This window comes from Pogona vitticeps, chromosome 1 (assembly GCF_051106095.1).
Source record: "Pogona vitticeps strain Pit_001003342236 chromosome 1, PviZW2.1, whole genome shotgun sequence".
NCBI classification, from domain to species: domain Eukaryota; kingdom Metazoa; phylum Chordata; class Lepidosauria; order Squamata; family Agamidae; genus Pogona; species Pogona vitticeps.
Window position 1 is genome coordinate 195,848,671 of NC_135783.1, and position 24,455 is coordinate 195,873,125.

The window sequence follows — 24,455 nt, forward strand, 5'->3', positions numbered from 1 at the left end:
TGTTTTTTACCCTGGCCATTCGCTTCCATTCTGGCATTAAAGCTTGGCAAGGACCACACCATGGAGCATAGAAATCAACCATCCAGATGTCGTTACTCTTTCTTTTCTTCACTAATTCACTGAAGGTCTCAGGGGTCAAAGAAACTACCGATGGGTTCATGAGATCCTGAAACACAGAATGGAGAGGATTCTACTTGCTTTCAGATGTATAAGTCAGTTTGCCAACACAGAAAGTGATAGATCATAGTGTGCAGTGGGTTGAGCCAAAACCATCTGTGATTTGCTCATGGCACTTTATAAAGGAAGTCAGATTTTTTTTTAAAGTAAGCCCTATGAAACCACAGCAGACACCAACATTTAGGAAATGGTAGGCATGACAATTCTGAATAAAATGGCTTTAACTATTTGAGCCAGCCTGGGAAACTCTCGTCTTAACAGGTTGGAGTGCAATTAGAAACGGCTACTTCAGAAATTATTCTGGAATGGGAAGAGAAATACAACCCCCTTTTTCTGTAAGAAGATGCCATAATATATGTGGCAAATAGAAGAAAACTGTTAGAAAAACAGTTATTTCTAATAAGGAAAAGCAAAATATAGCTTTATGGTGTTCCAACATACATGTTAATTGCAGTAGAATGATTTGTTTTCTCCAGTTAACAAAATAAGTAATGGACAGAATCCTACTGTTGATTTTTGCTGCCGTGAGAAAAATTATATAGGCCTTTGTGACAAATTGTTGCTGCTGCTGAATTGAGGCGCTAGCTGTGTTTCTGGACATTTGTCGAACCAGGCACATGGCCAGAAGCACAACCAGAGAACAAAGTTGTTAAGGGGTGCCAATTTGCCCCAAGACTTACAAATGTTGCTTTACACAAGCACAGCTCACCAACGGGTTTCTGTTCTACACATCACATTATTATTGTTTTCAACGGAATAAAATATATTTACAAAGAAAGACCAGGAAGCAGAGAAGCATACTTGTCCAGAACACCCTGCATTTGCTGCCAAGAAAATTTCCTAAAAGGTATTTATGATGGCAACTCAAGTTGTCGTCACTTGTTTAAAGAATAGCGAACAGGATGGCAGCATGTGCAGCTTTTTAATGAGACGCCATTCTAAGCTTGCCCTTCAACACCACCCCACAGTGGAGCTACAGGGAGCTAGCAAAGTTGGACCATCTGGTACAAGTACCTCAATAAACTCCAAGATCTGCTCGGCAGAATGATGTCCTTCGTACTCGTGAACGTTGGACTGGTTGAACACCACAGTTGTTGGGTAAGCGCGGATGTTGTGCTATGGGATATCAAAAGGAAGATAGCTTCAGAAACTGCAAGCACACACCTTTCAGGCCGTAATAGGATGTCTTCCATTTCACCTGGGATATGGGCAGATGATGAAAGAAAACCTCTCTCGTGTCAATAGCTGAGCTATAGCGGAGACCGAACACTTTTAGGACAGCTCCGAGCAGAGTGCTAGTAAACAGAGAAACTGTGCGATCCTATGCACATCGGCACCTCTAAAGTAAGTCCCATTGAAATCAGCAGTAGAATCCTCTTGTGGATTGATATGGGCATAAGCCAAAATATGTCACTTAATGTGGCAAATGGATGCTAAATAATGAAGCCCCACTTGCATTACCAGGTGCACAACTGTTGCACAACTGGGTGTGCACCTTGAAATGCAACCAGCAGTTCATTAGTTAGCAGCCATTTGCCACAGTGAATTATGCACTCTAATTTAGGCTTCTTAGGATTTAAAGGTAAGCACCGTAAGATTGTGGTATGAGGTTGTGCAGAATCCTTTTCTGTATATTGTCTTTTAAATGTTTTTAATGTTTTTAAGTTTTAATGTTGTATGCCGCCCAGAAGCCACTGGTAATGGTGCGGCTAAAAAAATATTGTAAACAAACAAACACAGAGCTAAGAATTTTAATCCTTGAAAAGATGCTTGCGCTATTTGCTGAAACAGAACCATACTTTAAGAATGCATTAGACAAATCCCATTCCAACCTTACAGTGAGAAGCCAACATCTTAAACCAGAATGTTTAATTAATGATCTGAGCATATATTAGAATAAATTTTAAAAAATTCTATTCTAGTACGATCAGAAGCAGTGAAGAACAATTGAAACTGAAGCTAATTTTTCCTAAGTATTTAAAGGGGAATGCAAATATGTCTAGTTTTCATCATTTTGATTGCAAAACAAGGCTGAAATAGCATTTCTCAAGGAATATTAAACTGGAAGAGTCATAAAACATAAGCAGAAAAAGGAGTTGTACTTGCAGTTTACCATGTTGCAAATCCCTTCATGAACTGTACAATCTAATGTACCAAACTTAAGTTGCCCGTACAGTTGTTTCGATGCTTTCCTCAGTTCTGGCAATAAAGCTCGGCAGGGAGGGCACCACTGACAAAAAAGAGAGATAGAGAGAAAGGACTCTAAACATTTCACCAACAAGGAGGGCCCATCATCTTTTGGCTGGACTGAACAGAAAGCCAAGCCCTCCCTGGCTCAGCCCCTCCCAAGGTTTCCCTTCTTCCCTGGTTCCCGACATAGAAGGGGCAGGGGCATCGCCTTCCGCTTCCCGGAGCAAGCTGTTTCTTCTCCAAAGTGCTTCTCAAGCCCAGAAGCTGCAGCTCCTGAAGCTCTATTCTCTCCCCTACCATCAGCAAATGGAAGGAGTGAAAGGAGGAGGCATGCAGGGAGGCAGCAAGGAAAAAGAAAGGGAGGAAGATATGAAGTGGGGATCATCACCAACCAAACAGTTCTTGCCCTTAAGAGATTTTTCTTTCAGGAAGCAAAAGAAGATGGGGCAGGGAGTGTCTTAAGAGAGGAAGAGGGTGGGCTTATTCTTCAGGACCCACACTTTCTCTCCCCCCCCCCGACAGCACAACATCCTCCAACGGATGATCCCAAAGGAAAGAGGCTCTTGGCAGAAAAACAGACATCCCCTCCTCTGAATGAAGGAAGTTCCCATCACACTGCTTTCGTTCGCAATGCAATTAGCTTCACGGGTGATGACATTAAAATATGTTACACAGAGCAATGTAGAACAAACTAAAATATTTCAAGAAGTTTTTTAAAAAGCCCACGATGGTATGTTTCATTATCTCATCTCTACGGCATCTACTTAATTATATTGGCCAGAATCCTTATGGTTATTTCCAAACGTATAGGAAAAATAGTGGAATCTGCAGTGGTTCTTTTGATAAGGAGTTGGTTGGCTGCCTGTGTGGCGCACTGGGCTATGCACAGGGCTTACACTTCGTATCCACCCAGTACATTGTGAATAAGCTGCAAATAGCTTTGGTAACATTTGGCCATCTGATGAGAAGAGAAGACTCCCTGGAAAAGACCCTGATGTTGGGAAAGTGTGAGGGTAAGAGGAGAAGAGGACGACAGAGGACGAGATGGTTGGACAGTGTCATCGAAGCGACCAACATGAATTTGACCCAACTCTGGGAGGCAGTGGAAGACAGGGGGGTCTGGCGTGCTCTGACACGACTATAAGACTAAACAACAACAAAACATCTACGGCTCCCCCTGTAAATGACCACTAGGATCCTGGCCATTATATCTTTAAGTGTTTTTCAATCTTGTAACCTATCTTGGCTGCCACTATTGTAAGCCATGTTGGGTCCCTTCCAAGGGAGAAAGACAGCACAGTATATATGGGGTTTTGGCCATCACAAGAGCGATCGCTTAGCGATGGTCCCTATGGGGAAAAATCGCTTTGCGATGATCGCGGGGAAGCGATCACCGCAAAGCCCCCATTTTCTGCCAGCTGATCGGCGGTTCCAAAATGACCGCTGGAAAAACAAAATGGCCACCCGCTGTGTTGCCTCGCTTTAGAGGCACCGAAAATGGCCGCCCCTATGGAGGATCTTCGCATAAGGTTAGCTTTTAAGCCCATAGGAATGCATTAATGGCCTTTTTAATGTGTTTCTATGGGCTTTTTTATTCCGTTTAGCGATGAAATTACTTAGCAATGTTTTTCCGGGAATGGATTAACGTCGCTAAGCGAGGCACCACTCTGTGTGTGTGTGTGTGTGTGTAGATATAGATACAGATATATAGATATCTATATATATATCTATATAGATAGATAGATAGAGAGAGAGAGAGAGAGAAAGAGAGCATGCATAGAGATGTAGTGTTGTGATAGTTACAGGTGCAAAGAAGTCAACAAGCCACGGCTCCTTCTCTTTGCCAGGAAAATTCTGAGGCCCAAGGGTGATGACATGGGAATTCACACTCTCCTTGGCAAAAGCGACTATGTCATACAGAATCTTCTTTCCTTCAAAAGGGAAACAAATAGGTACATGAAATAAAAGCAAAGCAAAGTGTGCTGCTAATATAGTGCCCCAGTGCCTAAAGCTCTCTCTGAGCAGTTTACAGTTCACACACTGCCCCCCCACCCTTCAGCAAGCCAGCCAGCTACTCAATTTACCAACCTCGGAAGGATGGAAAGCTGAGTCACCCTCAAGCCAGTTACCTGAGCCCAGCATCAAACTCAGGTCATGAGCAGAGTATTCACTGCAGTGCTGCAGTTTTAACCACTGCGCCATAAGGCTCCCAGAGACTTGCCTATGACTTGACATTAGAAAAGGATGGAAAGGCAGAGTGCGCAACAGCAGTCAGAGAGGACACAAATACATCAAGGATGACTTGGCAAGATCCTTTTGCCTTCAAAAACAAAATGCATCTTAGTGCAGCCTTTCATAAGAGAACTAGTCATGAGTTTCACAAGACATTGATCGGGTTTCACCTACAGGAATGAATTTTAGGGAAAGAGAGGGCAAATGCCAAAAGAATGAGGCAAAGCTTATAAAAACTAATCAGAGCTGGGAAAGCAAACCTTATCAGAAATTAAGATGAACCTTCGGAAGACCCATTAGTTGCAGTCAAGTATGTTTTCAGTGACAGGAGTTGCAAGCGGGGGGGAGGGGCCAAAAATGTACATAAACTCCAATAACCTTAACAACCCGAGCCCATTCTCCCCTCTCACCTCTCGCCTTGGGAGCCTGCTCCCACAAGCTACCCACAAGCTAATTTTGGAGGGTTTTCAGGGCAGGTTGTGGATGGCCAAAAAAGAAGGGGGGGAGACTGCCCTGGGAGGTCACAGCGTTGAATGGAAGAACAGTCACAGTTGAAACCCCATCGTTCCCCCCTCAACCTCCCCACAAAATGTTACTTCTTGAAATGCTTTCCCAGTAGCATGTGGTTAAACAGCGGGAAGTCTGGCAAAACTGGGGGAAGCAGGTGCCAATACTGAGTGGGGGAAAAATGTCTGTCAAGGAAAAGACTGGGGATTCTCACTCCTTTGCTTATGACTGTGAATCCAAAGGTGGCTTGTCTCCCCCCCTTTTTTCCCCTCACAGGTAAATATTATAATTTACACACCCCGACTCCCTAAGGGAAGGGGCATTCAAAGGCATAACAATACTACAAAAAAGGGTAACTCTTCCAATGCTAAAGTGATTTACCATGATGGATTTCGTAGTCTTCCAATCCCCTCCCTTTAAAGACTGCTATGCTTGGTTCATAAACATACAGATCGCTACAGATCTGGGGCGCAGTAAGGCAATCAAATCTGCCCACCTGTGAAACAAACATCCATTGGTTCTTTACAATCTTAGCAGAACAATCCATAAAGTATCACAAATATAGATTTTAACCTGAGTAATGTATTTATAGGGTTCCTATTCGCTTTTCCAGTTAGCCTGATGTTACTTCGAAAGCCACATGCTGGTGCAAATACAGCACAGGCTTTAGACGGACACACGTGGGCTCCACTGAAATAACAGACTATGCATATTTGCATAACAGAGAATATTAAAAAAAACCTGTAGAACATTAACATTCATGGGGGAGAAAGGCGGCGTTCCTCACAGTTTTAGGATACAGCCTCCGGAGTCACATGCAGAGGAAGCAACTTTTTACATTTTATGTTTGAGTTTAATGCTTTTAAATTAATGCAATATTGGGCAGTATACAAGCTGAACGAAAGAATGAATCAAACAGTCATTCTGCCTCTAGGTGTAAAGGGAAGCAAATCACCCTCCTAAAGATGACAATGGAACAGCTCAGTGCATGCACATGTTCCAAAATTGAAAGTGGAAAGTTGTGACTTGTTAGAAATTGGTTTACATGGGATCAGATGATCTGCTTATTGAGCTCAGCACCGTCAGCCATTGCGGACTGTGCTCTTGGATTTCAGGCAGGATCCGCCCTTAGCCCCACATGGAGATGTCGAGGAACTAAACCCAGGATCTTTGTGCACACAAAACACATGCTCTACTGTATGGGCTCAGGGCGGCTTCTCTGCTTGCTGCTGGGCAGAAGTACAGCAGTGGGAGTGTGTGCTCCCAACAAGCTCTCCTCGGGAAAAGAAAGAGGAATTCGTGTGTTGAGTACACAGGCTATGCCAGGAGCAAAGGGGTAAGCAAGAGGCAGGAAAGAGATGAGCCTTTCAAAAACTCACGTTAGAAAAAGATATTCCTTGAACGTTTTCTGAGTGAGCGCAAGTAACTCAGCCTTCTAGCTAGGCAAGGTCGCCTCCTCCCAAGTCTGCCCAGTGCCATCCATTTGAATTGCTGTAATTAAGCCCTATTTCAGCACTGGCAGTCTACTTTAAACAAGCAAAAGGAGGAGGACATCTGCTAGCCCTCATCTCCTCCATTATCCTACGGGCTGCTCTCCTCACGTGGGAACAGAGAGCCAGAAGAGGACACCCCTTGTTGCCTGTTCCCATGGTTCCTTTCCACACTCACAGAATGACGATGGAGGCAGCAGCTTCTCAGGTATTCACTTAAACAGAGTTCGTACCTGAGTATGTTCAGCCTTGAGGAGAAACCGTAGCTTTTTGAGGTCGTGGGCCTCCGACTTGCTAGTCTGGCCAAACTGAAAGAATATCAGCCACCGATGATGAGCCAGGCGATCCTTACAAAGCAAGGAAGACAAATCTGAGTTTTGTTTTTATTGCTCAGTTTATTCTTATTATTGCCATCTTGCGATAATTTCCCAACACAGACAAAACTGTTCCTGTTGCCCAGGGCAGAAGCTCATCATTAACGTCAGTAAAATTTCTTCCCGGCTGGGGAAAAATCTTGGTTTGGTGACACTGACACTCAAAATCCTATCCCCTTCAACAGGAATATCTTCCAGGCAACACTGGTGCGTGCACATTTGTTTTCAACTCACACTTGCATTATACAGTACAATATTAGACAGTCTAAATAAACTGCTTAAAGGTAGGAAGCTCATATCACATGTTATATAGCTTTATAACATTTGTGGGCTAAAGGCATTTTTTGCAGTGGCTGACATCCACAACAGCAGCATGAAAGCATGGATGCACAAACCTTAAAGTGCATCCGAAAGGAAGTATATAAAAGAAGAAGCTTGGAAGCTAGATGTGAAAACTTTGGCTCTAATTGGTGGGCCAGGAATTCCCAGTACCGATCTTGCATTTAGATCAATCTACAGAATGTCATGCATGTTCATCAGACTTTCCTATATGGAGGCCTAATGTTGAACAACAGAAATAAAGTATAACATTGATATGAAAGCAAGACAGGTACAGGGAATTCCTGATGTACCAATAAGATATAGCTCACAGGGGTTTCACATCTAGCTTGCAAGCTGCTTCAGATCAGTGCAGAGAGATGAGAAGGCATGGAAGGTGTGTGGGAAGCAGTTTCTCTGGACTGATCTCTACTTTGCATGTCATAAAGCTGTTGCATTGGGGCTTACTTCTGAGTAGACACACATAGAACTCAGTTACAGTTCACACTCTGGGTAAGAAAACATCCACATTTTCATGGAGCGTCCCTTTGCTCTGGCTCCACTCACAGTGGCTTGAAATGTTTTTCCCAAACTGGAATCTGGTTTTGGGGGCTCAAAAACCTTCTAAAAGATATTGTACAAATTAAACTCCCTGGCATTTTTCACTGGAAAGACGAAAGTCCTCTTTACCTTTACTGTAGATGCAGACATCATTTCGAAGTCTGGAAGATGCTGCATTACTTCCTGATAGATCTCCCTCGCATCTAAGGTGTTCAGGAACTGGAGGGAGAGGGAAAGAGAGAGAGAGGGAGGGAGGGAGGGAGAGAGAGAGAGAGAGAGACTGAGAAAGAATCAGAATTCTGGTTTTATCCCATTCTTTCATGCATTTGTTTACACAAGCTTAAAATACACATGTGCATACACTCGATATGAATGGGTACTAAAGCACTTCGGAAGGGAACTGCTGTACTACCTTGAATAGCTTTGGGGGATGGAGGAGAAAAAGGAATATATGAAAAAGGAAACGGATCATTTTCTTTTCAGTGTACCTTGCTCAGATAGTCTATTTCTGTCCCTCTCCCATCTCCCAAGGCACTTCCGATGGCAGCCAAAATGGCCCTGACTATGGATGAAGTGTACAAATGAAAGACATTCTGTCATTTATGCGCCCCTCCTCCTCAACCGTGCTCTCTTGTACAAGAACAATGTTCGTATAAAACAATTTTTTTGGCACAAGTTTAACTTAGCCCATTTGAAGAGGAAGACAGTGACAGCACCAAATTTTAGCCAGAGCTACATATGACACATTCCTTTGTTTTGCCCAGTATTATTAGAAGTCACTTATTTTCTATTAATTAAATTTTATCTACTGGATATCTATTTTCTTTGAGTACTATATGATAGAGGGTGAGTAATAAAAAGCATGAAGGAAGGAAAGAAAGAACGGACCTGTGTGACTAACTGTGGAAAAGCTAAGCGTGTTTCAGAATGTTTAGAAATTATAGAGGAAATATGGATACAGTGGTGCCTCGCTTAACGATTACCTCATTAAATGACGAATCCGCTTGACGATGAGGTTTTTGCAATCGCTTTTGCGATCGCAAAATGATGTTTTAATGGACAAAATTTGCTTCCCGATAATCAGTTCCCTGCTTCGGGAACTGATTATTCGCATTATGGCGATCAAAACAGCTGATCGTCGGGTTTCAAAATGGCTGCCCGCTGTGCTTTAGGATGGATTTTTCGTTGCACAGGCATTGGAAAATGGCCGCTCTATGGAGGATCTTCGCTGGACGCTGAGGTATTTAGCCCATTGGAACGCAATGAGCGGTTTTCAATGGGCTTTTTTATTTCGCCTGACAAGGATTTCGCTCTACAGCGATTTCGCTGGAATGGACTGTCCTTGTCAAGTGAGGCACCACTGTACTTGCTCTCCTGTAGAGACTACACACAAGAAGGAAGCTCTCCCCCACCCCCCCTTTCAGGCTCACTGGTGCTCCAGCGAGCAAGGTAACAGGCAGGCAGTGATAGCTTTTCCTTCTGACCCATGTTCAAGAATCTGGGTTGCAGAATGATCGACCAGGGCTATAGAAAATGTATCTTGAGATAGAGACGAAGCATGGACATTTTCTAATGTGCACAATTTAATCTCCTTTGAGTGTTGGCAGTATGCAAGGAGATAAAACAAACCAACCGAGCAGAATCCAAATCTACTGAGACAAGCATATCTAAAAGTGCTTCTCCCTTTCACCTCCACTACCACCGTGTATGTATATGCAAACCAACAGTAAAGCAACTCATACCAAGACACCTCCTTTGTCGTTATTAGTTAAAGTGGCTCCAGGTGGAAAGTATGCTGTAGTGCTAGATGAGATATCCAAATTATCACAAAGCTCACCCTGGGTGGAACAGTCCATCCAGCCTACATTAACAAGGCCTTCCTGTACAAAACAACAAAGAAGAACAGCAAATGAAATTGTGAAACCAAATGGAAGCAGGTCATATTTTGCAAAATATATCTATGCCCCACAGATCTTACATGCTCATGTGGCTTGAGATCACCATCAACACACAAACATATTCTCATATTCAAAATTATGCTTTAAGTTTTAAGGCAATTCTGATCTGGGAAGAATTTAAATTAACAGGTGTGTTCCAGAGTTAAGTCTGTTTTTATTTCAAGCAAAGAGTTTAGCATGCATTTAGCAGGTATGCTCTTCTGAAGTTAGTGGGCATTTAAGGCACTGAACATTAGTCAAATCATGTCTGTTGTTTTAAATATTGTTTAAGACATATATTGCTTACCAACATGCCAGCCAATTTAAGACGCGTTTGAGAAGTCAAACAATCTATATAAAAAAATTGCAATGATAAATTACTGGGGAAAAAGTCAAGCAATCATCATGATAGAAATAAATACTTTTGGTATAGGCGGTGAAGGTATTTTCACAATGCAAGCAACAGCATACAGAGGTCAACAATACATTTGTATCTGTATCTCTCTTTCTCTTTCTTTCTCTCTCTCTCAAAATGGGGAACATGACATGTCCCCCATAGGAGACCAAGGAAAAGAGTTTCATTTGTATTCTATCAAATGGGGGAAGGGCAGCATGGGGGAATGAAACATTTGCACCGGGTCTGAATATGGTACGGAGATATGCTTCTGAATTCTACAGATTAAGCCCCACCCCAAGATGAGAAGACAGCCTCCTCTTCCATCCCGTGTACAACAGCCAACAAGACTTGCAATGGAAATCTTTGGGTGCGAGCAGACAGCGATACAGCTCGCGTTTGGGAAGTTCACGGCACAGTCTGGTTCGAACTCTTTTCCGGCGACTGCACAACAGATGGGCCATCGTGAACCAGGCCAGCCCTGCTCCGTGCCCAGTCTGGACCTTTTTTGTCCATGGCACGACTTCTCTCTCTCTCTCTCTCTCTCTCTCTCTCTCTCTCTCTCTCATTTATTTATTATTATTATTTTGGAACTGGGCTGGAGCAACCACGGCCAGGCTGCCTGTGCCGTCCGACAGACAGCACCTTTACTTCAATGGTGGCAATTCCAACACATTGGAGGGCTGGTTTAGGGAGGGCAGGATTCACCGTCTGGTGTGGACAATTCTGTCCACCAGTACCTTGTTGCCACTCTGCCACCTGGAGCGTCCTCCTCACTCTTCACAATGGGAGGGCTAGCTCTGCAGAAAAGGGGAGCAGGATGGAGCCATTTGCATTGGCCTCCAGGAAAGAAACAGCATTTACTAGCCTATCGTGGATGTCTTTTCATTCTATCAGTGGAAAATACCATAGCAAGCTGGTGGTGCTGGAGGAGGCTCTTGAGAGTCTTCTGGACAGCAAAGAGATCAAACCTATCCATTCTGAAGGAAATCAACCCTGAGTGCTCACTGGAAGGACAGATCCTGAAGCTGAGGCTCCAATACTTTGGCCATCTGATGTGAAGAGAAGACTCCCTGGAAAAGACCCTGATGTTGGGAAAGTGTGAAGGCAAGAGGAGAAGGGGATGACAGAGGATGAGATGGTTGGACGGTGTCACCGAAGCTACCAATATGAATTTGACCAAACTCCGGGATGCAGTGGAAGACAGGAGAGCCTGGCATGCTCTAGTCCATGGGGTCACAAAGAGTCGCACACGATTTAACAACTAAACAACAAAATTAGTAATTTGAGAGATCTGAGAGCACTGCTTAACAATAAACAAAAACCACCCCAATGGAAATGTGTGCACATGTGAAAGAGAATGCTCATGGTCTCCTGGCATCAAGTAACCCTTTATGGCTTTCGGAGCAATACTTTAAGCTCTTATCTTTCAGGGAATTCTACCAGAATTTCAATAATTTATTCCTGCCTATCTACTACAGTTAATTGCTTTGCTCTGTTCTGACACTTGGATATCAGAGGAATTAAATTATTCCTTAAATGTTAATTGATTTAAAAACAACAACAACAACCCACACATATGTACCTCCATGTGCAGCACAGAAGGTAATTAACCAGCCAGTACCAGAAGCAAATGCAGTCTCAATAGAATTAACAAAATTTCCTGAAAAACAGAAGACAAAAGCAGTGGTTTAAGAAGCTACACTTACTGCGTTCATTTATTCAGAAACATTGCTTAGCAAAAAGTATACATGCTTCACAGCTCTAAAAGCAGTTTTCTCTTTTCTGTTTTTATTAAGACACAGGAAAGAAATATTTCAGTTAGATGATACATAATCCACTACTTGAATGCAAAGTCTTCAATATCCACACATTTAAAAATAATGTCGCAGTTAATAATTTCCGTTTACCTGTCCATAATTCTGTCACCGTGCTTGTGACATATTGCATGGCAAAATTCACTAAACTCTCCTTTGACCGGTCACCAAAATATTTTACTGGATTCTGAAAGAGAAGAGATCTTATTTTATAATCTCAACCCTATGTTTGGGGTTTCAACAACAGATGTACTAGATCAACAAACATCGGCTACCCTGGCTGGGGGCTGAAGCCCAAAGCATCAGGAGGGTCAGGATTGAGTGCAACTATTCTACGTCATAGTGGTTCTCAGGGTTGCCTCCTGGGACTGTATGTGGTCTCCTAGATGGCGAATTATTGGCCTGCCACTGAGGTGACCCCTTGTCCTCAAGCCTCTGAAATACGTGGAGCCATCTCTCCTGCGAAACCTGGCTGAGTGCAACATGCTGGGCCCCCTCTGACTCCGCCTCCCCCAGGGACTGTGTGGATTCAGAAGAGCCTTTAGCCTCTGCCTACTTACCATTCCAGATTTATACATGTACAGGCTTGGGTAGCTATTGATTCCTTTCATTCGGCACAGCATTCTGTTATCGCCACAGTTGACAGCTCCAATGCGCATTAAGCCATCCATTTCTTTAGCAAACTGTCTCCACTTGGGATTGAAAGAAAGAGAAAAGGTTAATTCTCTTCTCTAAAAGGTGGCTTTGTCTTTTGAAATGTTTTAGGGGAAAAAGTTTAAAAATTCTTCGGCATGGAAGTATGGTTTGACTCCATTCTTTAAAAAAAACACCAACCTCTGATAGTTAGGTTAAAAGGAAGGGCATTGCTGCCTTGCTCACCTTAGCACAGCCCGTGTTCTTGAAGAGAACAAGAGGCACTTTTGATCCAACTCCTGGCAGAGCTCACAGAGATGGAAAAGTGGCAGATTGTAGGAGACTACCCAACAATCCTGCCAATGCAAGGATGATAGCCATTCGTAGGCAAGAACAGCAGGCAGTAAGAGATGGTGATACAGCCCAGGACTGGCCCATGGCAAGAAGAGGATGTGGTGTTCTCGCTGTCCCATTCTGAAAGGTTTTCACCCCTCCCCACAGGACCCTGCCCCATGCCAAAGGAAAGTGGGGTGATCGAGGCAGTGGTCGCAGACATGGGATGACCCATACGTACCGTTGGTGCCAGGTCATGGCAATGCGAACATCGGGGGGAATAGAAATTGACAAACCACAACTCTCCAGAAGAAACAGCAGCATCTACATTAAAGAGGAGGACAGCAATTAGGTTTTTGTTTTCATACCTTTTCCATATCTGGAAAATTTTGATCACACATAATTGGATGACACCATTGGTCAACTTTTCTCCGTTTTCTGGGAGAACTCTGCTAAGTCTTGTGGGAGAAAAGGGCGTTTGCACACAAATGTATCCTGGAGATAGTATTTTGTTGTTGTTATTTAGTTGTTTAGCATGTCCGACTCTTCGTGACCCCATGGACCAGAGCACCCCAGGCCCTCCTGTCCTATGCAGTATTTTTCTTTGCAGTATCAGACTTTCCTTTCACTTCCAGGCATGTCCTCAGCTGAGCGTCCTTTCGGCTTTAGGGTTCTAAATTAAAGAGCAGTTAATCCATACACTGTACTTATTAGGGGTGAACAGCCCAACGCCAGATGGAACTAGTCCACAATCTCTACCAAAGTATCTCCTGATGTATTTTTGCTGGCAAGATAAGGCACTATGGTAGATTTATGGCTATTTTTAGTTAAAACATTTCTAACCCTCCCTGTATCAGCAGATTGTAAAGCAGGGTACAATAAAAAAAAGTTACTCTGAAGGAATATAAATCAAATAATGTAAATGATTTGGAATTATTTAAAACAACAATTGCTTATGGTTCTTGCTTTCTATTTCTTCCTTGAGACAAGATGACGTCAAAGAATAATGAACCTTGCAAGTCACCTTCTCTGACAGCAGGCTGCATATTTTGCAGGAACCGTTAGGAACAAAGAGCCATCCCGTTGCCTTACTATCCGGTTTCTGACAATGAATCATTAAGTAATGGAATTAACCACCACAAGAAATGTTGCAGAGTACAGGCTCACAGCCTGTAACGCTCCAAATACTATTAGAATACAACTGTCGACATATCGGATGATTCAGAACAAGGAAACATTCCCGTACGGAGGCAGTACGTTACAAACGCTGGTGCCAAGAAACAACATTTTTGTGTCCTATGTGAAGTCATCCAGAGTGGCACCTAGCTCTTGTTGCGTTCCAGCAGGTTATTTGACTGTTGTGTCTGAAATCTTCATCTAAACAATAGCAAGAATAGCCAACACCTTCCTGTTGGGAAGTTTCTTTCTCCATTCCACCCCTCAAGTCAGGCTCTGATGGCGACACGCGATGAGTAGAAAAAAGTAGGGGGAAAACCCTGCACCATATAGAGAACGACTGCCATTGCAGCTCCTAGTCACCCAGCAACAGAGAACAGTTCTGCATTTGAGCTCCTAGGTATCATTACACCAGTGGAAACCTTGTGAGATCATATTATACATATAATTATTACAGTCTACTGAACACATGCACATTTGCATCTTATATGCAATTTCAAATGCATATCATTTTTGGAAGGGAAGGGCAAGAAGGGAAAGAGACTAGCATTGATTTATCACATCGGGTTTACAAAATTTGAAGGAATGGAAGTTAAAGTGCTGTGTCAAGACTGGGGAGATTAGCATTCAGATCCCCTTTCAAACCCCCTGATGCTCAACAGGTTCCTCACTCACTCTGCCCAGCCTACACGAAAGGGATGTTGGAACAAGAATAACAACAACAAAAGGAAGTAAAGAAAAAACCCTGATGGGATACAAGTACTGTATATGATCTGATCTCTTTTGAAAAGGGGCAGGATAAAATTATCAGTGAATGAATGAACAGTCAGCCCTGAATTCTGGAGCAGTGAATTGTTATTTTTGCACCAAGATGTTCTCAATGTGAGCATCATTATTTCTGTCAGATTAGAAGCAACAAACGACAACTGTAAAAATTGCAGGAAGTATTAGCACTATCAACTGTTCAAATGCCAGCATTCAGAGGACTGATACTGTATGCATTGGCAAGTTATTATCGTGCAAAGTAAACACATTAGATTCTGTAAATATCCAGGACAAACACAAAAAGGAAATGCAAGAATACACCAGCACATATTATATGTGAAGGGTTTTAAAGTTCACTTTTACCTAAAAAACCCAGTGTTGAATCATGATTCAGGACTAACACTGTAGAGTCAAACTTTTTTCTTAGCTAGGGGACCAAATTTAACAGAAGAAACCAAAGTGTTTCAAGAAAAGCAACATGGAAATAACTCCTGTGCTTTATTTAGATGCATACCTCTTCACATGGGACATGATCAATCAGGCAAGGTTAAACTCTCCAGACTAGGCAAAGACTCAAGACTGAAAAACGAAACTTCAGAAAAGCAAGATTTAACAAGGAATTGCCTTCTCGAACGAGAAACTTGCTCGCCATTGAGGTTGAAGTCATGACTGCCCTGAAGTATGCAGTCCAATGATTCACAAGATACAAATAAGACACATTCTTTGACTGTTACTCTCATAGTCTTAGCCAGTGGTTCTTAACCTTGGGTTACTCAGGTGTTTTTGGACTGCAACTCCCAGAAGCCTTCACCACCAGCTGTGCTGGATGGGGTTTCTGGGAGTTGCAGTTCAAAAACACCTGAGTAACCCAAGGTTAAGAACCACTGGTCTTAGCAACCATAGTTGGCATGTTGCAATCCCAGGAAAAGATAACGGAGCGCAACGCTACACTCTCAATAATGTAAGCAGAAGTGACAGGACACCATACGACTGCAATAACTTACCAAATTCTCTTCTGTCTAGGGTTATGATTTCAGGATCATCGTCATAAATACCTAGCAAAGAAAACAGCTAATCAATATTTATTAACACACATGCCTGTATAGCATTTGAAAACATCACTTTCTACTTCACGGTGTATATACAGGGCAGAACACATTAACTCCCTCAAATTAATAGCCAATGGATATATATCAGAAATAAAAAGCTAGAGGGGGAATTCACTGTTAGTCTCAACTAATTAGACCCCCTGAATTAAGAGCTGACTTACATCTCATTTGTTTGTGCATGCTCCCTAGGACTAACAAGAAGATTTAGTTCTAGCACATTTGACAACAACACAACCCGAGCAGGAAAACCAATTCCACCCTTACTTACAGTATTTATATTTCTCCCTCAAAGAATTGAACAATGCATTACAATATGTATTTTAAAAACAATACAGCTAAAGAACACCCTTTTAAAAAAGTGGGTATTTTATTCTTTTTCTATCTTAAAGCAGAGAGGCTTTAAGTGACCAGTTCATACAAACAGGATTGAATCTAAACTTGCCAAAGTTTCACTGGTCCCCCCCCCCCCAGGTTTGGTCAAATTACAGCTACATCAGTATCTACTCTTTCTCTTCAGCTGGTTTTTGTTTTAGTGACTGGTGAGAGGGTCTTAAAACAGGACTGTTGTTCTTGTTTTTAATGTGTTTTCAGTCTCTGCTTTTATTTATGAGTTTAATATACAGTGGTGCCCCGCTACACACTTACACCGTTAAACGACAAAATCGCTTGACAATGCCTTTTTTGTGATCGCAAAATGATGTTTCCTATGTTTTTTTTGTTTAACGACAATTAGGTCCCTGCTTCGCGAACCGATTGTTTGCAAGACGACGATTTAAAACAGCTGATCAGCGGTTCGCAAAATGGCTCCTCACTGTTTTCCGGACCTATTTCCGCAAGACAGGGATCACAAAATGGCAGCCCTATGGAGGATCTTCGCTGCACGAGCAGGTACTTCCCCCACTGGAATGCATTAACCGGTTTTCAATGTATTCCAATGGGGTTTTTATTTTCACATGAGAATAATTTCGCTGTACAGCGATTTTAATGGAATGCATTATTGTCGTCATGTGGGGCACCATTTTTGTTTAATTCTTTTAAAATATTGTAATAATGTACTATTTTTAGATTTTATACTGTTCAATTTTTAATACTGTAAGCCACCTTGGGTCCTTTTTTAGGAGAAAGGCCGTCCAAGAATATCTTTAAACAAACAAACAAACAAAACACACACACAAACATACATACCCCTGAGCCTGTCAAGTTTAGGTTTCAAGTCTCATGCCTTATTTGCTTAATCATTTTAAGCAAAATGAAGATAATGTCAACAGGAAAAAGGGAAAAGAAATTCAGGAAGAAGACGACTGTCTTAATTGGAGAACCTGGGAGGTTGGTTTGGATGCACCACATCGCTGCTTGGAGCCATTTTAGGCCTCCAAAATCAAAAGACCTCTGATGATATCCAATCAACATCAGGCAGTAGCTGCGATTACTGAAAACTACAGAACTCCCCACAGACATGCCTGATTGTTAAACTCACAGTAATTAATGCATGCAGAACAATGGGAATGCATTTGGGAAGGCCATAGCAGTTTGATGGATAACAATTACTTAGCCTTAGCTTCTGAGTACACATGTTTTTTATCCAAAATGTTCCAGGTTCTGTTCCTAGCATCTCTGGGGGAAGATTCTTCTTCAAAACCCAAGAGAGATATTACCAGTCAGCGTAGAAAGGGGAAAGACAATTGTGGCTTTCCTGACATTTCATTTCATTTCATTTCATTTCATTTCATCCATCCATCCATCCATCCATCCATCCATCCATCCATCCATCCATCCATCCATCCATCCATCCATCCATTTATTTATTTATCTAACTTACATGACGCCCACTCTACCCAAAGGTCTCTGGGCAGCTCACAACAATTAAGACACAATTAAAATACAATAAAAATATAAAACAATTAAAATACAATTAAAATAGATACTCTAAAAATTGCCATCAGGACCCTGTTTTTGGCCTGTAACTGTCATCAGTCTTAGCCAAACACCATCTGGAAGGCTGGAACTGCCCTCCCCTAGTTTAGGCAATATTGAATTAGATAATTCTATATCCAGCTCATGCTGGCTTGGATGGCTCAGTGGTTTAAGGTACAGATGATGACCCCGCTGTGCTAGACAATGACCCCGCTATACTACGAATCCGCAGGATGGTGACTTTTTTGCGATCGCTATAACGAGCTCAAAACAATGTTTCCTATGGGGAATTTTCACTTGACATTGATCAGGTTGTGCTTCGCGAACCACTTGTTCACAAGACGACGATGTTTTCCGGCTCCGCAAAATGTCTGCCCTGTGTTTTCCGGACCCACGCTTCACAGGAAAGCCATTTTAACAACTGATTAGCACTCAGAAAATGGCTTCCCCTATGGCCGATCTTCACTGGACAACAAGGTAATTTCCCCATTGGAACACATTAAATGGGTTTCAGTGCATTCCAATGGGGAAACTGTTTTCACTGGACGATATTTTCGCTTAACAGCGATTTCAGGGGAACAAATTATCGTCGTGGTGTGGGGCACCACTGTATGTGGCTGCAGAGCCAGAGTTGGGAGTTCAATTCCCCACTGTGCCTCGTGCGAGCAGAGCTAGCTTGTGTAACCCTTGGGCAGGCTGCATAGCCCCAGATTGTGCCCAGAAGAAGGGGATGGGACACCACTTCTTTGTATTCTCTACCTGGAAAACCCTGGAAAGGGTCACCCATATATCAAAATCAACTTGATGGTGCACAATAATCACCATAATTATTTCCATGTCGCTATGAGGCAGGTTCTTCAGTCCTGCTTTAACAAAGGTTCTGACAAGTCAGAGACAAAAATCCTTCAAGCTGGCTCATTCCTAGGGCCTACCAGTTGGCTAGCCATATCTTCAACTGAGGACAGCAGCTGTGATTTTCTGCTCTGAAAAGTCTGAGAAGACACCATCCAAAGTGTTCCAGAAGCAACTTATTAAAAAGGAGGCATAATAACTAGTACAGTGGTGCCCTGCTTAACGATTACCCCGCTTGACGACAAATCTGCTTCACGACGATGTTTTTGTGATTGCTATTTTGATCGCAACACGATGTTTTAATGGGCAAAATCCGCTTTACGACGATCGGTTCCCTGGTTCAGGAACCGATTCTTCGCATTATGACAATCAAAAGAGCTGATCGTCAGGTTTTCAAAATGGCCACCGGCTGTTCAAAATGGCTCCCCGCTGTGTTCAGGATGAATTTTTCGCTGCACCGGCATCAGAAAATGAGGATCTTCGCTGGACGCTGAGGTATTTCGCCCACTGGAATGCATTGAACCAGTTTTCAATGCATTTCAATGGGCTTTTTTATTTCGCTTGACAAGGATTTCGCTCGAACGCATTATCCTCGTCAAGTGAGGCACCACTGTACTGAAATATTGACTACAAAGACAAATTCAATTAACATTATGGGAAAAAAAGGATGTCCTATTTATTTATTTATTTGATTTTTATATCACCCATCTGGCCAACGGCCACTCTGGGCAATTTACAACAAACTACTGTTCCTACTATACTGAGTACTTAAGAAAATGAAGTCCACACATCATGTGCCAATACACACTGGTCACCGTCCAACACAAGAGTTTAGCCCTCTTAAAGCCCCTTTGATTCTTTACTGACTGTGAAGTGACGGTATATGTGGCATGATCAGTCAGTACAGAGACTCACGCAGCAGGGAACATTCTATAACAATCCTGTTCTTCTCACAAGTATGCATCTTACCAAAATCATAGCGATAGTAGTTCCAACTTTCATATCGGCCACCTTCCTGGTGATCCTCCAGACCTTTTTCACCATATTTATCGTACTTTTTCCGTAGATCTTCATCTTTCAATACTTCATATGCCCGATTTATTTTCAAAAAGTTCTCGTGTGCATCTGGATCATTCTGTAAGAGAGAAACTCCTAGTGTTAACCAAATACTGATGCATAAAAATACTGCCTCCTTGTAAATTTTAGTACTAAAAATGCTCCAAGACAGATTTTTGAATATACTGGCTACCCACCCATAGTTCTGCTCATGCTATGCATTCATATCAACAATCACTTATCAAATTATTGTCTATCTGACTGCAAATGCAAGGGGGTTGTCAAACACCTTGTCTGGTAGGTGTCACTTCTGGTAGGTGTCCATTACACCTCATGGATATTCTATTATACAATCTGAGCTATCTACTGTACATCATGAATAGAGATGGGGGTATTTGTATATGAATACCCCCGCACAGGTGGACATAATGAAGGTCCGCGCCCCCCGGGGCCAGAGTGCCCACTCACCTTCTGCTGCTGCTGTGGGCTCCGCGCTCCCTTCTTATCGCTCCAGAGCTCGCCATTGACTAGCCACTCCTGGCAGGAGGCAGGATGACAAGCCTCACTGCCAGGTCAAAGAGTGGCTCGCCGACCGGGCACTCCGGAACAATAGGGAGTGTGGACCCCACAACAGCAGCAGAAACAGCAGAGTGGATCCTCATTATGTCCACCTGTCCCATCTCTAATCATGAACCTCAATTACAGAAATGTCTCGGGGGGACACAGTAATTACTAACAACACCTTATATTTTGAAATAAAATCAATGGTACTTCTCCTCCAACAAACAATTGAACACTAAGTCTCTTATGCCATGATATTTAACAATTTTTTCAGACCCTGCGATGTTCTCATAAAGCAAAACTGAAGAACCAGAAAACATTCTGAGGACAAGAATACATACCTGATTCTTATCAGGATGCAGCTTTAATGCTAATTTCTTGAAAGCCTGTCTAATTTCTCTACTTGTAGCTTCTTTGGATATTCCTAGTAAACCATAGAAATCTTGATCAGGGCAAACTAAGGATAACAGACATAGTAAAACTAAAGACACTGAGGCAATCCTTCTGAAACTTCCGTTGCATTTTCTTTTGGGAAACAAGGGCTCCATGATGAAGACAAGTCATACAGATTTCAAGGGCACACTGGTGGGTTTCAAGAAGCTATCATTAAAATAACAGCATATATTTCAGAAGAGGCTTCTTGTAGGATTTTTGCTGTCATACTCCACAGATTGTTAGTTTTACTTCTCTAGGAGACAACACCTAGAAGACAGAAAAAAGGGATTTTAGTTGCTCTTTACTATAAAGTAAATGCATAGTATTAAACACAAGTCTGTCATACCACCATTCTGTGCTGCCCAAAGGTCTTCTCCATCACTGATGGCCCCATGGGCTTGACTCTGCCTCTCAGGACACCTCTGTATTCCTCTGAATCCTGACAGAAACTCAACACTTTCCAATTTCTATGCTTGACCAGAGTGCGAAAACTCACAACTGCTGTTGGACTAATGACTCCCACTCGCCACTGCGAGCAAAACCCAAAGGGTGGGATGATGGAAACTGGTCATTATCTGCAAGTTTTCCCCTGATCTACTGCAACTGAACATGGGAATGAAATACTGTAACATATTCTTTCTCTGTTTACCCTTCCTGTCATTTTCTTTGTGTCCATTTTCAAACTGTAAGCTTCCCAGAGGACATACCCTTCTCAAGAAACAGGAACTTTCATTCAGAACACTCAATAAATGCACATAATGGGGATTCATTTCAGATTGGATCATGTTCCTCTTCCCCTGGCAGGAGGGTCTTCTCAGAACAGCCCCACCATTTTAATCCACCAGTGTAGTTCAGATAGAGAGTAATGCACCTTCCAACTCATTATTCATGTGTGATAAACCTTTTGTTTTAACCTACAGATATACATACTGATTGAAACAGACCAAATTGTTTCTCCAGGTATAGCAACACTGCATGGAGATCAAACACATACAAAATGGTTGCTCTGCTCTGTTAAATGTTTGTTGTCCTTTCATAGGGGTCATATTTTAGTCTTCCATCTCATCATTCTTCAGTTCGGAGTGGCTTGATTTTTAAATTGTTCAACAGGAGCAGAAATGCCTATCATTACAAAATAACATTTCACAAGAAAACAAGGAAAACTGAGAAGAAACAGAAGATGAACGCTTGGAGCTGTAAAGTGTTCTGCATGCAGAAGGTCCCAGTTTAATTTCCAATATCTGAATGGGATTTCATAGCAGTTATATTACTGCCTTTTAGCCAGAAGTTCCACTGATACGTAGTCAGTATTGAGTTAGATGAACACACAATCTGATGCCGAGTTCAGAAAAGTTGCTTTGGGGGGCAGGGAGTGAATCCCGCAAACAACATGCCCAGTGGCTACAGTACAAGATGAAGGGTTGTTGTTGTTATTTCAAAAAGCGCTATCTTTCAAAAAACTTCTCAGAACTCTGATGTGATCTGATTTGTGTAAGGCAGCTTTTCATGTTTTTTAAAACATGCTGCTTCCAGAGTTGGAAAAGCAGGGCAGGGACTGAAGGTGATGACATACGGCAGAAGACATATTTCAGAAGCATTTCAACTGTGTCAAATGATGGTCCCTGCCATAAGCAATGGAGGTCCAATCCTACATGAGTGTGGCAAGTTGAATGGTGGCTGCAGGAAGTGATCAGCCAGATTTACATGGAATTTATTTTATGAGAAAAGAACAGGTCCTTCAGGTCTTGCGCCATTAAGAACTAGTCCTTCTCCATCCTCTCCCTTCCCCACCTCCTTTTTTTTCACTTTGTGGGCAAAGACAGTTTTGTGCTTCTTGACCTCCAAGCCACTTCGGGAGCTAAAGAATGGGCCCTAAATATTGGAGAGGAAAAAAGAACTGATGAAAGGGCCATAGATATTGGAGGAAAAAGAAATTCTTAGGAAGCATGATGGAATGAGAAATGGGGTTAAAAGTGGAGCCATGTAAAACCACCGAGAGGAAAACAGCCCCATCCTAAGCTATGACCTGCAGGTACAAGATTCTGTGAACTGGCTTAAGTGCAACTGATAAATGAAACTATATGCCATGGGAACTCTAACTTAATGTGGAAGATAGCTGGGATGCAAATAAAACAAAGGTTTGAAGGTCAAGAAAGGAGGAAGCTGGTGCCTCCCTGATATTTTGTACTACAAATCCCATACAAGTCAGGCAGCAGGGCCAAGGGCTATACTATAACAAGGGTAATCTGAAGTACTGGAAGGGATCCGAGGGGTCCAACTAACTCAACAGGATGCAAAACGAAACCAGCAGGGTTCACACTCACAAACTGAGAGGAGTCCGGCGAGGAACCTGCCCCTTCCCGACAGCCAAGATCCGTGTCTAGACCCACGCAAAGAGGGTCTCCAAGTCCTGTACAAGGGGCCATCCAGGAAGCCAAAGGACATGCATATAGAGCAGCCGCGGTGGTGGTGGTGGGGAGAGGCACTTCTACAGGAAGGCTGACCTGAAAGATCCCTTCACACGTTCAGGGACCCTACACGAGTGAGAGACTCCCCCCCCCCGCCTTAAGAAAACAAAACAAAACGGGACGCCACCCTTTTAAAGCCCATCAGGCGCCGAAACGGAGACCGACAGGAGGCTCTCGATAAAGGAAAGCAGGCGAGCGAGGAAGGCGGGAAGCCTCTCCGGGAGCCCCCCCCCCCCCCAAGCGGAAGGGCCAGCGCCGGCGAGAGAGTGTGTGTGTGTCTCTGTGTGTGAGTATTTGGGGTGGAGGCATTTCCAGGGGAGAACAGAGACCCGCCGCGGGATCTGCCCGGGCCCCGACGACGGAGGGAGAGAGGGGTAGGGCAGCTCTCCGACATGCCGCCCGGGGCTCGTCCCCCTGCAGTGGTGGGGTGGCCGCCGAGCCGCGGCGCCTAACGAGCGCTCGGCGCTGCCTCTCGCGGAGCGGGTGGGGTGGCGGGTCGGCTCCCAAGCCCGGATGACGAGGAGGCGAGGAGGAGGAGGAAGAGGAAGGCCGAGCGGGGCGAGAAGTCAGTGGCGGGGATAGAGCACCCGCACGGCTCCGCCGAGGTCTCCTCAGGCCGCAGGAGCGGCGAGTTGAGAGCCTTACCCGGCGGCTTGCCTTGCCTTGGCTGGGCGGGAGTCCTTCCCGAAAGAGCGGCCGGCACGAAACAGGAGGAGGAGAAGGCGGAGGCCAGGCCCGGGCCGGCGCGCGCAGGGCAGCCTGGGGTGGCGAAGAGGGAAAGAGGCGCGCCGGATCCGGCTCCGAGCCGGAGACGGGGGCGTGAGGGCGGGGTGGTGGCTGTTTCTCTCTTTTCCTCTCTCTCTCTTTCTTTTAGGGCCGGTGCAAGGCTGACGTGGCCGCAGCTCTTGGAGCCCAGTGGCCCAAGGGGAGTTGCAGCAACCTGGGCGGAGGCGGCTTCGGGAACTCGTTCTGTTGATGCCTGACATTCCCCCCCTCCCGGCTTGGCTTGGCTAGGCCAGAAGCGCCCGCATCCTGACGAGCCCAGAGCGTGTCTTGTGCAGCGCGACCTTCTGTACCTGAGAGGGAAGGCCTGTTTCTCCAGCACCTGTTGCAGCGGCCGTGCAGCGAACCACCTGCACCGGAGACGTCGAAGGAA

At 43.7% G+C, this 24,455-nt stretch overlaps 1 protein-coding gene across 3 annotated transcripts in view; it reads right to left on the minus strand.

Moving 5' to 3' along the window:
- The window catches only part of DNAJC10 (DnaJ heat shock protein family (Hsp40) member C10), a 32,926-nt gene extending 8,850 nt beyond the window's left edge, over positions 1 to 24,076 (minus strand). For 2 of the 3 annotated variants that reach the window (XM_020807771.3, XM_078393729.1), the window contains exons 1-17: positions 23,945 to 24,076; positions 20,738 to 21,098; positions 19,749 to 19,914; positions 15,909 to 15,959; positions 13,205 to 13,287; positions 12,558 to 12,689; positions 12,091 to 12,184; positions 11,766 to 11,843; positions 10,094 to 10,137; positions 9,592 to 9,729; positions 7,979 to 8,068; positions 6,830 to 6,943; positions 5,488 to 5,602; positions 4,171 to 4,298; positions 2,291 to 2,407; positions 1,192 to 1,293; positions 11 to 166 (exon numbers count right to left, since the gene is read on the minus strand). In XM_020807771.3, coding sequence (XP_020663430.3) covers positions 11 to 166; positions 1,192 to 1,293; positions 2,291 to 2,407; positions 4,171 to 4,298; positions 5,488 to 5,602; positions 6,830 to 6,943; positions 7,979 to 8,068; positions 9,592 to 9,729; positions 10,094 to 10,137; positions 11,766 to 11,843; positions 12,091 to 12,184; positions 12,558 to 12,689; positions 13,205 to 13,287; positions 15,909 to 15,959; positions 19,749 to 19,914; positions 20,738 to 20,944 — 1,815 coding nt within the window. In that variant the 5' untranslated portion in view covers positions 20,945 to 21,098; positions 23,945 to 24,076. Of the gene's footprint in view, positions 1 to 10; positions 167 to 1,191; positions 1,294 to 2,290; positions 2,408 to 4,170; positions 4,299 to 5,487; positions 5,603 to 6,829; positions 6,944 to 7,978; positions 8,069 to 9,591; positions 9,730 to 10,093; positions 10,138 to 11,765; positions 11,844 to 12,090; positions 12,185 to 12,557; positions 12,690 to 13,204; positions 13,288 to 15,908; positions 15,960 to 19,748; positions 19,915 to 20,737; positions 21,099 to 23,335; positions 23,519 to 23,944 lie in introns of those variants that run through there. The other variant, XM_072981079.2, reaches the window with a different exon arrangement.
- Positions 24,077 to 24,455: the final 379 nt, after the last annotated feature.